The sequence below is a fragment of the Schistocerca gregaria genome, chromosome 3 (assembly GCF_023897955.1).
Source record: "Schistocerca gregaria isolate iqSchGreg1 chromosome 3, iqSchGreg1.2, whole genome shotgun sequence".
Classification (NCBI taxonomy): Eukaryota; Metazoa; Arthropoda; class Insecta; order Orthoptera; family Acrididae; genus Schistocerca; species Schistocerca gregaria.
The window spans coordinates 356,561,792-356,578,552 of NC_064922.1; the positions used below are offsets into that span (position 1 = coordinate 356,561,792).

The 16,761-nt window shown below is 41.9% G+C and overlaps 1 protein-coding gene across 2 annotated transcripts in view; it reads left to right on the top strand.

Moving 5' to 3' along the window:
* LOC126355898 (sialin-like) overlaps positions 1 to 16,761 on the top strand; it is an 82,766-nt gene that overhangs the window by 47,387 nt on the left and 18,618 nt on the right. For both annotated transcript variants that reach the window (XM_050006407.1, XM_050006408.1), the window contains 3 exons: positions 1,893 to 2,107; positions 9,158 to 9,310; positions 10,642 to 10,774. In XM_050006407.1, the coding sequence (XP_049862364.1) occupies positions 1,893 to 2,107; positions 9,158 to 9,310; positions 10,642 to 10,774 (501 nt within the window). The remainder of the gene's footprint in view (positions 1 to 1,892; positions 2,108 to 9,157; positions 9,311 to 10,641; positions 10,775 to 16,761) is intronic.

Here is a 16,761-nt window from a genome sequence, read left to right on the forward strand (position 1 = left end):
AATGGAATCACTTGCCTCCGTCAGCGGAAATCAGAGTTAGACCAGTTCTCACTATTCGTAAGCTCCTGTTCATGGTGTTTTGTGGCAAAGTAGATTGCTGATAGAATTTTCTGGAGCGTGATTGAGTCATAAGCACCAGTATCTATTTCTACAGCCCATGAAAATTGCTTCGTGCTATGTAACACAAAGCACGTGGCTAGGTGAGACTTGGCGCTGTTTCTCATTCTCATTCGGCAGCCATAGTGCCACGACTCGTTAGTGATTCTGAGAGTGAAACACTTCCTCCTTCCCTAGTCTGCGATTTCGCCCCATCTTTCTTTCTTCTCTTGGTGGCAACAGATTCCTGGATGACGAGCTTGTCAAGCAGCTGTTACCGTGTGGTTATAACGTGTGGAACGTCCTAATTGAGTGGTGCCTTGCTATCTGAACATGGATGTGAATCAAGTCGAAACATTATCCGCGGTCTGTATTTCAGTTGACAGCCTTTCGAACTTACTACCTGGCTGCTCCTTGTAGGAGGGGCGTTTGAAAAGTCCGTACAAAGTCCGAGAAATGGCACCACCGGCGCGTATCGAGGTCATGCTTATTTAGTAGCATCTTTGAAAGAAACGCACACTAAGTTTCAGCCATATTGGTCTATTGCTTTGTGTGGTTCAAAGAAGTCGAGTGATTGTCAAAAAATGGACGAAAAAGAATTTCGTGTGGTGATTAAACATTACTTTGTGAAAGGCAAAACGCCTTAGGAGACTAAAGATATGCTTGATAAACATTACGATAACTCTGCACCTTCGATTAGAACAGTTTATAAGTGGTTTCAAAATTTTCGGAGTGGCTATATGGGCACAAGTGATGCTGAACGTTCAGGATGCCCTGTGGAGGTTACAGCTCCAGAAATCATTGATGAAATCTATGATATGGTGATGGATTACAGAAAAGTTTAGATGCGTGAGACTGCTAGTGCTGTGGGCATTTCGAATGAACGGTTACATAATATTTTGCATAACAATTTGGACATGAGAAAGCTATCCTTAAGATGGGCTCCGCGATTGCTCATCTTGACCAAAAACGGAATCGTGTGAATTGTTACAAGGATGGTTTGCAGCTGATCAGGAAGAATCCGCAGGACTAAGCGTCGTTTCGTCACTGTGGATGAAACATGGATACATTACTATCCTCCTGTGATCAAACAACACTCTAAACAATGGGTTACCAAGGGAGAATCTGCACCAAAAAAGAGCGAAGACCATTCCTTTTGCCGCAAAGGCTAGGGCGACTGTCTTTTGGGATTCACAAGGGATAATTCTTATGGCCTATCTAGAAAAGGGTAAAACTATTACAGGTGCATATTATTCATCGTTATTGGACCATTTGAAACGCCGGCGATTGGACAGTAAAAAAGTCCTTTTCCATCACGACAATGCATCACACACACCTCAGCAGTTGTGGTCGCAAAATTAATGGAAACAGGATTCTAACTTGTTTCACATCCCCCCCCCCCCTATTCTCCAGACTTGGCTCCCTCGGACTACTATTTGCTCCCCAATGTGAAGAAGTGTCTGGTGGGACAAAGATTTTATTCAAACGAGGAGGTGATTGCAGCAAATAATAGCTATTTTGCAGAGTTGGACAATTCCTATTATTCGGAAGGGATCAACAAATTAGAATAACGTTGGGCGAAAATTATGAGTCTAAAAGGAGACTATGTCGACAAATAATTAAGGTTTACCCCAAACATATAAGTAGTTTTTATTTTTGCACGGACATTTCAAAACGCCCCTCGTAGTTTCACAAGACTTTACCAAGTACGTCTAAGAAATCATACGCTTGATTCTATTGCCCAGTAAATATATTTCCATTGTGACTGAGCTGCTGCGACATTTGTTTGCCGACAGGGATATTTATTGGAACCCTGGTATCCATGGCGGTGACGGGCGTCCTGTGCGAGACCGCCGGTGGGTGGCCACTTTCTTTTTACTTTTTCGGAGGCATCGGACTGCTGTGGTGCGTGCCTTGGTTCTTCCAGGCTGCGGATTCGCCGTCGCAACACCCGTACATCGACCCAGCCGAACGTAACTACATCAAGGCTACGATACGGTCAGCTGCTAAGGTAACGTGCGCTTTCACCAGCTCTTCCTGTATCATAAAATAAGTGAATACAAAATGACGTTGTAGTCATCTCCCTGCGACGCTGGTCTGGAGGAGTCATATGTGAAGGTGTCTGATAGTAGTGAGAGCTATCGGAAGGTGTTCCACTCTATTTAAAAAAAATTATTTGTAATTTGCAATAAAAACATACCACAAATTCCAGAACCACCCGCTATGATGTACTTGTGTTGCTGTAAGCACCAACTACAAAGTTTTAAGTTGGTCAAAAAAGGCTCCACTTTCTTGAACTTCATCATTATTTTTATATTTATTGTTGTCCTAATCAGACCAGTTTCGCAGACTCTTGACAGCCTCGTAACAAGGCCACAGTCAAGAAGATCGTAAATGCTACGTATTAAACTGCGACGGTGCAGGACCTCAGTTATGGGTTGCCTACCCAACGGCTTCCAGAAGCAACAAAAATTAGTCTTTCGATATTTTATATAAGTATTGACTGCAATTAAAACTTTAGAATGCTTTCATAATCTGCTCAGTAAGAGATATAATCTTACACTACTGGCCATTAAAATTGCTGCACCAAGAAGAAATGCAGATGATAAACGGGTACTCATTAGACAAATATATTATACTAGAACTGACATGTGATTACATTTTCACGCAATTTGAGTGCATAGATCCTGAGAAATCAGTAGACAGAACTACCACCTCTGGCTGTAATAACGGCCTTGATATGCCTGGGCAAACAGAGCCTGGATGGCGTGTACAGGTACAGCTGCCCATGCAATTTCAACACGATACAACAGTTCATCACGAGTAGTGACTGGCGTATTGTGACGAGACAGTTGCTCGGCCACCATTGACCAGACGTTTTCAATTGGTGAGAGATCTGGAGAATGTGCTGGCCAGGGCAGCAGTCGAACATTTTCTGTATCCAGAAAGGCCCGTACAGGACGTGCAACAAGCGGTCGTGCATTATCCTGCTGAAATGTAGGGTTTCGCAGGGATCGAATGAAGGGTACAGCTACGGGTCGTAACATATCTGAAATGTAGCGTCCACTGTTCAAAGTGCCGTCAATGCGAACAAGAGGTGACCTAGGCGTGTAACCAATGGCACCCCATACCATCACGGTGGGTTGATACGCCAGTATGGCGATGACGAATACACGCTTCCAATATGCGTTCACCGCGATGTCGCCAAACACGGATGCGACCATCATGATGCTGTAAACAGAACCTGGATTCATCCGAAAAAATAACGTTTTGCCATTAGTGCTCCCAGGTTCGTCGTTGAGTATACCATCGCAGGTTCTCCTGTCTGTGATGCAGCGTCAAGGGTAACCGCAGCCATGGTCTCCGAGCTGATAGTCCATGCTGCTGCAAACGTCGTCGAACTGTTAGTGCAGATGGTTGTTGACTTGCAAACGTCCCCATCTGTTGACTCAGCGATCGAGACGTGGCTGCACAATCCGTTAAGTGCATGCAGATAAGATGCCTGTCATCTCGACTGCTAGTGATACGAGGCCGTTGGGAATCCAGCACGGCGTTCCGTATTACCCTTCTGAACTCACCGATTCCATACTCTGCTAACAGTCATTGGATCTTGACCAACGCGAGCAGCAATGTCGCTATACGATAAACCGCAATCGCGATAGGCTACAATCCGACCTTTATCAAAGTCGGAAACGTGATGGTACGATTTCTCCTCCTTAAACGAGGCATCATAACAACATTTCACCAGGCAACGCTGGTCAACTGCTGTTTGTGTACGATAAATCGGTTGGAAACTTTCCTCATGTCAGCACGTTGTAGGTGTCGCCACCGGCGCCAACCTTGTGTGAATGATCTGAAAAGCTAATCATTTGCATATCATAGCATCTTCTTCCTGTCGGTTAAATTTCGCGTCTGTAGCACGTCATCTTCGTGGTGTAGCAATTTTGAGGGCCAGTAGTGTATATCACACTTTTAACACAGAAAACAAGTATTATGTCTTGTCGCATCGTAACTGACTACATGCTAACTACACTCACCACACTGCTTGACAGTAGCTGAGGAACAGTGATGTTGTTGGAAGAAATAATCACGAACAAAGATGTACGATATGAAACACAGTACATACGTAATAGAGGTGAAGTGGCATATTTATAGCGGAAAATGAAATGTATTACACCACATGGGAAAGCATGGAACAGACATAAATAACGTTCATGTTTGACACAGGTCAGACTCCAAAAATAAAGGTCGATAACGGACTCTCAGTAAGGAATATGCCCTCCTCTAACATTAATGCACATTTTATACCTTTTATTCCTGCTAGACGGCGGAAATTGTACTACTTCTTTCTCAAGGCGGTTTTCAGGTCTTGCTCTGTTCGTGGTAGGGGTGTCTATTAAGAAACACGTCTGCCAAAAGCATCCCAGGCATGTTCAATGTCTATAGCGCTTCGGTTTGAGGAGTGCGCAGGTCATTTCATACGTTCAATGTCTTCACTTTGCAGTGTGTCCGACTCCTCAACAGTTCTGCTTGAGCGGCCGCTGTCGTCCTTAAACAGAAAATCGGGACCTACCATCCGTTCTCCCCCCCCCCCTTCCCCGCCCCCCCCCCCCCACTGTATACAAAACAGATGGACCATAACGTCTAGGCCATACCGTTGACCTTCGTAAACATTATAAGGCGTGTAAAGTGTTCTGGTCTCTCACTCTCTCTCCACACTACTGGTGGCCAGAATCACTTGCCACAGTGAAGCAGTATTCGTCGCAGAACATCACTCTGGACCACTGTTGCTGACCGCATCCAACATACTCATTACACCAGCGAACTCTTTCTCGACGACAGCGTTGGGGTGCATTAAACAGTCTTCCGAGCATAGAAACCCGCCTAATTTAATCGCCGTGAAATGGTTCTGGCACAGACGCGTGTACTGATAGCTGTTGCAAGGCTAGAGCGAACTGCATTGGAGTGAGGTGTCTGTTCCTTTTCGCCACTAGGTCTACGCAGCGATCCTCTTGCTTGGTGGTCCATCTATGGCCACAGCTATGCTTTTGCATAGCATTTTCACCTTCAGGGGCTTTTTTTAAAAAAATCTCAAGATGACACTTTTGGACACAACACACCCATTGCTGAGGCCACAGCAGTGACATTTTAACCAGCTTCGAGACGTCCAAATGCTCGTCCATGATCGTAAACACTCAAACAACGTCTTGCAGACTTGTCATATCACACGAAAATATAGTACACGTTTCCACAATCGCCTCCGTCAAACACAGTACTGTATGAACGGTCGAATGCATACAGAGCATTCGGGCACAGGCTTCGCTGCTGTTAACACATCCTGCCCTCCACATTTCCTTTTGCTGTCTTTGGTCGAGTGTTCCGCAGCAATTGTCGGTTGTTCCTCAGCAACTATCAATGATGATGATGATGATGATGTTTGGTTTGTGGGGCGCTCAACTGGGCGGTTATCAGAGCTCGTAGAAAGTCCCAATCTTTACATCTACATCTACATTTATACTCCGCAAGCCACCCAGTGGTGTGTGGCGGAGGGCACTTTACGCGCCACTGTCATTACCTCCCTTTCCTGTTCCTGTCGCGTATGGTTCGCGGGAAGAACGACTGCCGGAAAGCCTCCGTGCGCGCTCGAATCTCTCTAATTTTACATTCGTGATCTCCTCGGGAGGTATAAGTAGGGGGAAGTAATATATTCGATATCTCATCCAGAAACGCACCCTCTCGAAACCTGGACAGCAAGCTACACCGCGATGCAGAGCGCCTCTGTTGCAGTCTGCCACTTGATTTTGCTAAACATCTTCGTAACGCTATCACGCTTACCAACACTGTGACGAAACGCGCCGCTCTTCTTTGAACCTTCTCTATCTCCTCTGTCAACCAGACCTGGTACGGATCGCACACTGATGAGCAATACTCAAGTATAGGTCGAACGAGTGTTTTGTAAGCCACCTCCTTTGTTGATGGACTACATTTTCTAAGGACTCTCCCAATGAATCTCAACCTTCACCCGTCTTACCAACAATTAATTTTATATGATCATTCCACTTCAAATCGTTCCGTACGCATGCTTCCAGATATTTTACAGAAGTAACTGCTACCAGTGTTCTCTGACTGTAGCTGTAAAATTATGTCATAGTACGACACATAGTTTAGCAGGTATTACGTCATAAACATTGAGATACATGAAAATCTAACTTTTCTTTGAAACGAAGCGCAAATTACCCAGACGATAACCACCCACTGCTTGATAATGAGCGGATTTATCGACCTGCAACGAACACTAAAAATAATTTCGAACCGTTTCTAACCTGTTTCTCACTTACATGCTTGACGTCAAGTATTTAATACATTAACTCATTTGCAAGGTAATGCGACGTTTGAAGATGTTTTATACATGGGACTTGGATTCGTAAAAGAATTGAGGGTTTTCTGATTAAACGCTTATCTTCGTTTCTTGTATCTTAAAAGAGAATATATATCATTAAATGGATCATTGATTTGAGTTTCAATTTCCAGCAGCCTTTCACGCCAGTTGGTAGAAAATGACACCGACTGGTTTTAAAAACTGTACTTTATAAAATGTTCATTACATTAGCTTCTACCTGATAGCGATAAGGTGAAAAATAAAGATAACGTTTTTATTTTATCTAAAATATGATATTAAGTATTATGCTGTCAGATTTCATTGGGTGCAGATTCTGTTGTGTCACTGCTATTTACATATAGAAATCTATGTAATCTACCTTTAAGAAATATTTTAATATAAAAACTGATATTTGAAATGTAATAATTTTTTTCATGTGCTTGATATACATACACCAAACGCGTTCTGTGGCTTATCTGTCGCCGCTGAAATTACCTTACAAATATGAACGTAAATTACGATTTTTCTACTTCTGATAACACAATGTGGAACTGTTGTGCATTTTTGTGTTAATCTACTGTCATTGAAGCCTTGAGTTCGAGTGAGTCATTACTTCATTTTAGTCCACAATGAGCTTTAATCGGACAAGTACTAAGACATCAAAAGCATAAACGAAAAGATCAAGGAGTATATAAATAAATTCAGAGATTATTTCAGGAGAATGAAAGAAAATGGATTGCGTACAAAATAACGGATTACCCACCAACAGAGAAAAGACTAATAGGTTGACCAGTAAAAATGTGGGGAGGTGAAATAGAAACTAACCATAGACAATAGGGACACTGAACAAAGCACATAAGAGGTAAATGCCTATCACGTGAAGAAAGAAGAAGTTTTATGTTACAAGAATTTGAAGGATAATAAAGAGATAACTAAAGAAAGAATCTGAAGTGACAAATTGCAGATGGTCAATAACGTATCTCGTTATGTGATCTGATTAAAAAACTAGGCGGGTATTTTCAAGTGTCTGCTTCTTCAGCAGCAGGCAGTTAGTATCATGGGAGTACTAGTATAGGTTCAAGTTATATAAGACCATCATCATGCCATGTACAGGAAATTTAATTGAAGTATTTCCCCTCAGCTCAGACAAAGTGGTATAAGGTACTGTGTCATCACGACCGCGGCCACGCGACTGGTCTCGCATTCAAGAAAACTGTGGCTCAAATAGCCGCCCGCTCACTCGTATTACGTTTCCCATGGTTAACACGAGTCGACTGAGGTCAAGGCTGGGAAGGTCCAGGTCCCTTTGAACATGACCCGTCCTCCATCCTTAGCCATTCAGTGCTCGTGCTCTTCCTTTAGTGGCCTCGTCGTCGATGGGATATTAAACCCAAATATTTTGCGTATCCTTTTTGCATACAATGCACTCAAAATGGTTTTCTAAATCTTGTTCTTCACACATAACAACTCTCTTACTTTTACACCAGAATATTGGCAATGGTAGAAAATTCCGCCAAAATTCAAAAACACACACACGAAATGGAACCTTCTGGCAAATCAAAGGAACTAGTGTGTCCTCTACATGTAGCAGGAACAATATCGGCAGTTTTCCAGTCACTATAACGTCGGTATGACTTCATCAATAAGGGATACAGAAAGAGATGGCTTTGCATGTCTCATACAGGGCTATTTTTTCCACCGAATATATCTTCTTCCGCTTTTTCCCCCTAAACGAATACCACGTCTTTGGGTCCCTCGAGATTATACCTCCAGGCGTTTCTCTTATTAATAGATCTTCAGGTTTGAGAGTCACGTAGCCGACTGAACGAAATGTAACTGTTTGCCCTTCACTCGAACTGCTCACCTCAACTATCAGTGCTGAACGTGGCAGGTGACGGCAAGGAGAACACAGCCAGCGACAAGGGAGGGTAACTACCTCCTCCTCCCACCCCCACGTCACTTACTCGAAAAAAAAAACCTTTGCGGACCAAATTCATGCTGCTTTCCCAGGCAAACTTATCAATTCAATATTACATTGAAGAAAACTCGACATGTAATAGCTGTTCACTTTTAGCAAGATCACCTAGAGGCATTTATCGTGACGTGAAATCCAAAAGCCGTTTGTCACCATTCACAACGTGAAACTACCACGAGTCCCTCCCCCCCCCCCCCCCCTGCCCATTTCCCACCACCGCAGCTCAGACCACAGATCTTTGGTACTCTGTTGGGCTGCGGTGTCATAATACGGCAACGAATCAACCACAGGGAAATAGGGAAATGCCCCTTTCAAATGGTGTACATAATCGGTAATTACGCATATCGAACCCGAAAGGATAAGAAAAAGAAACATTTCAGTTTGAGGTCGCGTTGACAAAGTGGTCATTAGAGACAGAGCAGGAACTTAGATCATGGATGGATGAAGGAGGAAATGATCTGTGACCTATTCAATGAAACCACCCCTGCATTTGGTGTGAACGATTTAGGGAAATCACTGAAAACGTAAATTTCGATGGGTGGATGTGAATTTGTACCACCGTTCTGCGAGTCCATTGTGATAACCATTGCACTACCACGGTCGATGCATTGAATCAGATTTCAGAAAATCGTTCAGTTGTACTTTAATTTAGAACGACACGAACATTACTGAGGAGAGTACAGTGTGTTGCTTGTTTGGTGTTACAGAAGAACCTACCTGTGCCGTGGAAGAGCATTATGTCAACGCCAGCTATTTGGGCTCTCGTCGCTATCATGGTTACTTTCGACTGGACCTTCTACCTGCTCATCACGTCGCTGCCGCAGTACATCGCCCAAGTCTTGCACTTCGATATCCGCAGCGTGAGTGTCCTAGCACTACTTATTCCGTAACTGAAAAAGCGACCTGGAATAAAACAGATTTTATGATGTTATGTTTCCTCTCCGCAAGATGATATCTGTTTGTTTTAAAATGTATGAATCATGCCAATATACTTTGCACAGATGTTCGCAGAACAACAGTGGTGTTTCTGAGTAACCCAGCTGGCGAGCTAGGATATATGTCACAACAGAAGATCTCACTTTTATAGGAGACGTAGAGAAATTATATCGTCTCACAGAACTGATTAACCTCTAGACTTGCACTGCTCCAATGGACCCAGAAATCAAGCATTTATTTGACATTTTGTTAAAGTGTGAATGCAAGCAGGATTTGTTAGAGAATATGTTTCCACACTACTGACATATTACTTGGTGCCGCAAGCCCCTCCCTCAAACATTAGTTGCCGATGGAGTCTTGGTAAGTCCTTCAAAGATTTTGGAGTTAGGTGCCCCTGACACTTCTCTCAGCTGGACGTCCCAAGTAGCCGCATGTGTCGCATGTTTCTTAAACCTGCCCCAAATATAAGAAAGGCGAGTCTAATTAATAGAAGTTACAAGCTACAGCTCAATGTATAGCACCTCCTCACAATGGAGTGAAAAAGAGTAAGCCAAGACACTTTATTATACGGCGTAGATTTCGTTTCTTTGTGAGTCATTCCCACTCTCATGGTTTTGAACTCGCTGCTGTATGGTTCAACAAAGAAAGGTGGAGAAAAAGCCGCTCTTTTGTGGTATGCCAATATAATTCTCCAACCTTACGGTCTAGCACATTGGCAATCATTTCTTGGAGGATACGAAATTCTGTAACGTATGAAAAAATTCTATGCTCCAGCTTCCAGAGAGACAGGGAGGTGCAGGTGCCCTCTCTTGCTCCCTCTTCGTTCCGCATCTGAGTCTGAGTCTGAATTCCCCAAAAAATTATTTAATGTAAATAAAGTAATGTTACATAAGTGATTTCCCTCAGCCATAATTCACTTCATATAATGTCACGGTGTTCAAAGATATAATGGATAAGATTAATATACGTTTTATAAAAGGTCTCCTACACTCCTACAGTGAGATGTGGGTATACAGAGTGAGCTGTGGTAAAAGTTACGTGGAATGGCGATATCGTGGGTGATTATGTACTTTTCTGAATAAATAGCATTTAGCCTCTTAATCCTTCATATTACTCTACGAGAAATTTGAAAACTTATTTTTTCACTACCAGCCTTTTTTATTATTATAATATTATTATGAGGCACACACTCTTTACTTAGTTGAGAACTAGGCCTATGTTATCAATAACGCTCTGTTTTCCTGCTTTTCGACAGAATGGGATCGTATCAGCCATTCCCCACATCACTGGTGGTGTTGGAAGTTTGGCTTTTGTGTGGTTTACTGACTTCCTGCTCCGGAAAGAGTGCATGTCCAAAATCTGGAGTTTCCGCGTTATAAATGCGTTAGGTAAGTACTGGTTGGCTAAAATCTCAAATTTCAGGAACAGCTTACGTCGATGTTCAGGACAGTGCAGAAGTATACACAGGACATTAACATGTCTGTTGTAACTCACAATCTTGTGTATAACTCTTCAGGAACTCTCTGCTTATAGTTACTAATATTTTCAGAAGGCAAGCAACCACATTTCTTTCGAAAAGAAAATTAGTTTAGTTAACACTGACAGGTAGCAATTGCCTCACGATGTAGCGCTTCTAAATTTGGCTGCCAGGAAGTGGAACCTCAAAATGAGCTTCATATGTTCTTTGGGAACAGGGGTAGAGTGAAGAGTCCAACATAACAAAGGAAGAAAGGAAAGTTGGGTTAAATATGCCATCAAAGGTGAGGACATTAAGGTACCTTGAGCCGGCCGAAGTGGCCGTGCGGTTCTAGGCGCTACAGTCTGGAGCCGAGCGACCGCTACGGTCGCAGGTTCGAATCCTGCCTCGGGCATGGATGTGTGTGATGTCCTTAGGTTAGTTAGGTTTAATTAGTTCTAAGTTCTAGGAGACTGATGACCTCAGAAGTTAAGTTGCATAGTGCTCAGAGCCAAGGTATCTTGACATTGAAAACCAACTCTAACAAACAAAGGCACACAACTGTTATAAGTGAGGCAAAGTTGTAACAGTTGTGAATTCAGCAAAATTACAACTGTTGCAAAATGTCGACACCAGTTGTAAATACACTCTTTTTTTTTTTTTGCTAAAAGGAAAATGGATTCAGGCTGTGAAGATGCATTAGCACTTTGTGATATAATACTTGCTGTAATTGTTTATCACGGAAATCAACTCCAAAATGCGCATGTGCCCCAGAAGATTTTTGTTACTAAGAGAAACTCACGGAGCTTATAAGGCTGTATTGGAGAAGCTCTGTATTGAACGCAGACAAGGTTTCAAGAGCTTTGTCAGAATAGCTTGTGGACGATTCGAAGAACTCTTGAGGCTAGCAGCACAACGTATTCAACGGAAAGGCACAAAGTTTATTTAATTCTGTTCTAATATATTCATTTCAAATTATGTATCTTACTGTGTAGCCCTTCGTCTTCCTTAGGAACCTCTGCTGTTTGAATTTTATTTGCTAGGATAACCCAGGAACCACCATCACTTTATTGAATTTCATGATAGTCTCGTTTTGTATTTTGTGGCCCAGTGTTCTGCTAATGGTACCACAGACTTGGTACATGTGTGTTTGATTTTCAGTGTCAGAGTCAAAATCAAACCTTATAGCACAGCCTAAAAACGAGATTTGAGAGATTTGTTCTAAAACTCAATTGTCCAAAACAATTTTTGACCTCACTGGATATTTTCGCCGGAATGCCATTATTTTCGTTTTATTACTAGAAATTTTAAAGTTGTATTTTACGTATTTCGTTCAGCTGGTATACTCACATGTGGAGGTCATCTTCATTCCTTTGAATAATAACGATATCATCAGCAAACAAAAGTAGTAGTTGTTGTTGTACTGGTCTTTGATGCAGTTCTGCATGCTACTCTATCTCCGAGTAGCCACTGCAACCTACATCCCTCTAAGTAACCTAACTGTATTCATTTCTCGGTCTCTCTCTAGGACTTTTACCCTCCACGCTTCCCTACAGCACTAAACTGGTGACCCCTTGCTGTCTCAGAATGAGTCCTACCAGCAGATCCCTTCTTCTAGTCAGATTGTGCCACAAATTTCTTTTTTCCCTAATTCTATGCAGCACCTCATTACTTACGTGATGTACCCCTCTAATTTTCAGCATTCTTCTGTAGCACCACATTTAGAAAGCTTCTATTCTCTTCTTGTCTAAACTACTTATCGTCCATGTTTCACTTCCGTACATGCCTACACTCCCTACAGATACTTTCAGGAAAGTCTTCCTGACACTTAAATCGTGATGACTGGGTGTTGTGTGCTGTCCTTAGGTTAATTAGGTTTAAGTAGTTCTAAGTTCTAGGGGACTGATGACCATAAATGTTACGTGCCATAGTGCTCAGAGCCATTTGAACCATCTGAACACTAAATATATACTCGATGTCAACAAATTTTTCTTCTTCAGAAACGCTTTCCTTGCCATTGCCAGTCTACATTTTGTATCCTCTCTACTTCGACCATCATCAGTTATATTGCTTCCCAAATAAAAAGACTCATTTACAAGTGTCTAGTTTCGTAATTTAATTTTCTCTGTATCATCTGATTTAATTCGACTACATTCCATTAACATCATTTTGCTTTTGATGATGTTCATCTTATATCCTCGTTTCAAGACACTGCCAATTCCGTTCAACTGCTCTTCCAAAACCTTTGCTGTCTCTGACAGAATTACAGTGTCATAGGAAAACCTCAAAGTTTTTATTTTTCTCCATGCATTTTAATTCATACTCTAAATTTTTCTTTGGTTTCCCTTTCTGCTTGTTCAATGTCCAGACTGAATAACATCGGAGACGGGCTGCTACCCTATCTCATTCCCTTCTGAACTATTGTTTTCCTTTCATGCCCTTATAACTACAGTCTGACTCCGGTACAAGTTGTGAACAGCCTTTCGTTCTCTGTGTTTTAGCCGTGAAAGAGAGTATTCCAGTCAACATTGTCCAAAGCTTTCTCTAGGTCTACAAAGGCTATAAATATAGGTTTGCCTTACCTAAACCTATCTTATATGAGGATTTGTAGGGTCGTATTGCCTTGCATGTTCCTACATTCAGATGTTACTCATTCGTTATCTTAATCCTTTTCTTTACCGTACATTTCCATTTCCTAAGAATAAAGACAATGTACATATTAAAACGGGTAGGTCATAGTCCACACTCTTGTCTAACACCCCGGTTAGTAATTGTTTTCTCTAACCGATTTCTACATGTGTTTATTACAATGTGTGTATTTTTCTAAAGACTTTTCACTACCTCTATTATGCGATAAGGACATGCACAATCAGACATAATACTCCTTAGGCTGTCACAGCTCGCACGGTCAAAAGCCTTGTCAAATTTGCACTTTGCTCTAATTTGTCAGAAATTTCCAGAACCTTTACTGTCCACTGTACAGGATTATGCGCAAGTACCTCCAGGTTTTCAGAAGATGACTGCATGAGAAATACAACAGTAACGGTGTAATGGCACGTGTCAGTGGATAGAGCGTCTCTCTAATTTTCAGTTCTTAATACGCGCGATTGCGTAATTGCAGGCATGTCAGAACATGTAGAAAAATCATCCGCTCCATATTATCACCTCGAATTAGCTCGCATCTATAAAGAAGCGACCAAGGGAACAGATTACTGAAACAAGCTACTGTCACGCTTTCCCGAGCAGTTTGCGGCAGCGACTGCAATGAATTGCACGCACGTATTGAAGTTTATCATGTTGTAGACATCTGTCCACATTGGGTGCCTGTCACGCGAGTCAAATACATGGATAGCTGCTCAATCCACTGTCATGTGTCTATTATCTGTATGTCCTGTACTAAGGCAGGTTCTGCGAATGATCAGGCAAATTTGCATGTATGCTGTTACAATGGCGGTCGATCAATGGCGTCATCTTATATCAAGATTTCCACGTCGTCTCGTCTCAAATTAATGCTGAAATAGATAAACACGGATTATGACAAGGTAGACACAATGATTCGTTTTAAGAAGAACATGTCAGAGTTTAACCAATATATTGACATAAAATATGCAAACATTAAAAACGCCGCGCTTCCTATCAAAGCGTGAGTCTACATCGGAAGCTAAGACAAAGAGAGTGAGGGAGACAAGAACCCTCACTAAGGAAACTGAAATCATTTGTTTCAACAGACATTAGTTCACATTTGAAGAGTCACAGATTACGCTCACATAATTTTCTTACTACGTCGCGTTGTTTCACCTCTGGAGCGGTTGCTTATCCAGTTAATTTAGAAAAAGGGTGTGACAACTTTAGGGCGAATATTACGATTTATGCACGCATAGTGTAGAAAAATATTTATTTTGACCATAGAAAGACATACTTACACCTTTTCTAGTAATACGTCATATTTCGGTCAACTTTACCATAATAGGTCATATTTCGGCCAACTTTTGCCACAAATGCATGTACTACTCATTTCTTTAAGGACATAAAAGTAAGAATATGAAAAAATTGTTGACATAACAATGTATCAGGCGATATTTTCAGGAATAAACACAACCGTTACTTGAAAGCCTTATTTTGTCAGAACTAGTAGGCAAGCAGCGTAGTACTATAGTCGGTTGACTACGTAAGACATTGTTACACGGAGTCGACAAAACGCTCTCGAAGCCAACAAATACGGCTTGAGACGTAATTAACATCGCACACGTGGTCACGCTATTCTGTTTTAATACAAACTCAGTCTCCTTCAACATACCGAAAGTTAAGTGCTCCAACAGCAGGAATTTGCGAGATTTTGTTCTCGATTTAGGAGAGAAGGTTTTCAGCATCGACGGGGAAACATTATTTTCTAAACTATATGGAATTAATATTAGAGCAGAAAAGCGTTTTTTTTTTTTTTTACAACAACCCAGTAATGCTCCCAAATACGGCAGTTCTGTGAGAAGTGCTGAAAACGACTGCAGACACACACTGTTATTTGAGCAGACAAGCCCATCTTCAACTGTACACTCATTATTGAAGTACTTGCGTGAGTTGACGCCGTCTTACAACATCCCATTGGAGAATTCAAGTTCTTGGAGAAGCACACAACACAAACAGTTCGAGATGAATCTACGCTGAGAATGAACTATTTATGCGTGTGCTACGAGGATATGTTCACCGTAATACGAATTAGTGTTGCTGCCAAAAGTTTCATAGATGCAACCAACGATGCATCTATGCAAATGTTGTTATTGGTTTTCTAGAAGCTCACAGGCCTGGAGAAATGATCCTCCTGACGTGTGAAGTTCTCGAGACACTAAAGAACTCGACAACTGTCATTTTGTTTGTCAATTATGTGAAGCTCCTGAGGACAGATGGTGTGAACGGAGACAGCATTTTCCTGCTGGTAGCAGATGGTGGGTGCTTCATACGTATAAAGTAGCCAACGGGCTTCAGATTTTCTACCCCTGTACGGTGTACGTTACGTGCCTTGTTCAAGCATTACTCAGGATTGCCGAAGAGTTGTGATCAAATTATCCTCATGTGTACAAATCTGTTTCATGTGGCAATTCACGGAACAAATGCCTTCGCTGTGCCTCCTTCTACCCTCCCCCCCCCCCTCAACAGCCTGTTATTACAACATAGTGTTCTTGGTTTAACGCTGCTGAGTATTACAGCACCAATTACACCAAAATAAAGACAAACTTTTGCGATCTTGACAGCGATGATTCATATAGTAACAGAACTGTGGAAGAGGTCATGACAGATATCTTGCCCAGAAACTTGTCCTACATCAACGCCAACTTTTCAGTCGTATCAAAAGCCATCACTGGAATAGAAGCCGCTGGTAATCACTGTGTGATGCACTGGATATTGTGCAACATGTGCAAAGCGAGTAGGGCCGAGCTCGTGGTCCTGTGGCTGACAAAGTTACAACAAATTGCAAGGTACTCTTCAGCATAATCCTGGATACTCTACAATGTCCACAATTAGTGAGAGTCTTTGTGGGAACGGCACAACGTTTGAAGACAGTGAACCAAAGTTGGCCTAGTGACCTTCGAACACGAACCTGTGATATCCTATGATGTGGAGAGGAGCTTTACCAAGTACAAAACTATCTTCTGTGATAACAATGCAGTCTTTAACAACGAAAAACCTGAAAATGTATGATGTGATCTAATTCAGCTCTGCAGAAACTGAAAATTGATGGTACATGTTAACTAACTTCGAATATTTTGAATAAGTTGTGTGCAGTATTAAGAACATGGGTTTACTATTTGTATTGGCGTTATTGTTTTCACTGCATTTCGCGATTTTTGCACATGCAGACAACCCCATAATAAGAGATAGTTAGTTTCAAACACTCTAGAAAATAAGCACTTATTCACAACTTGT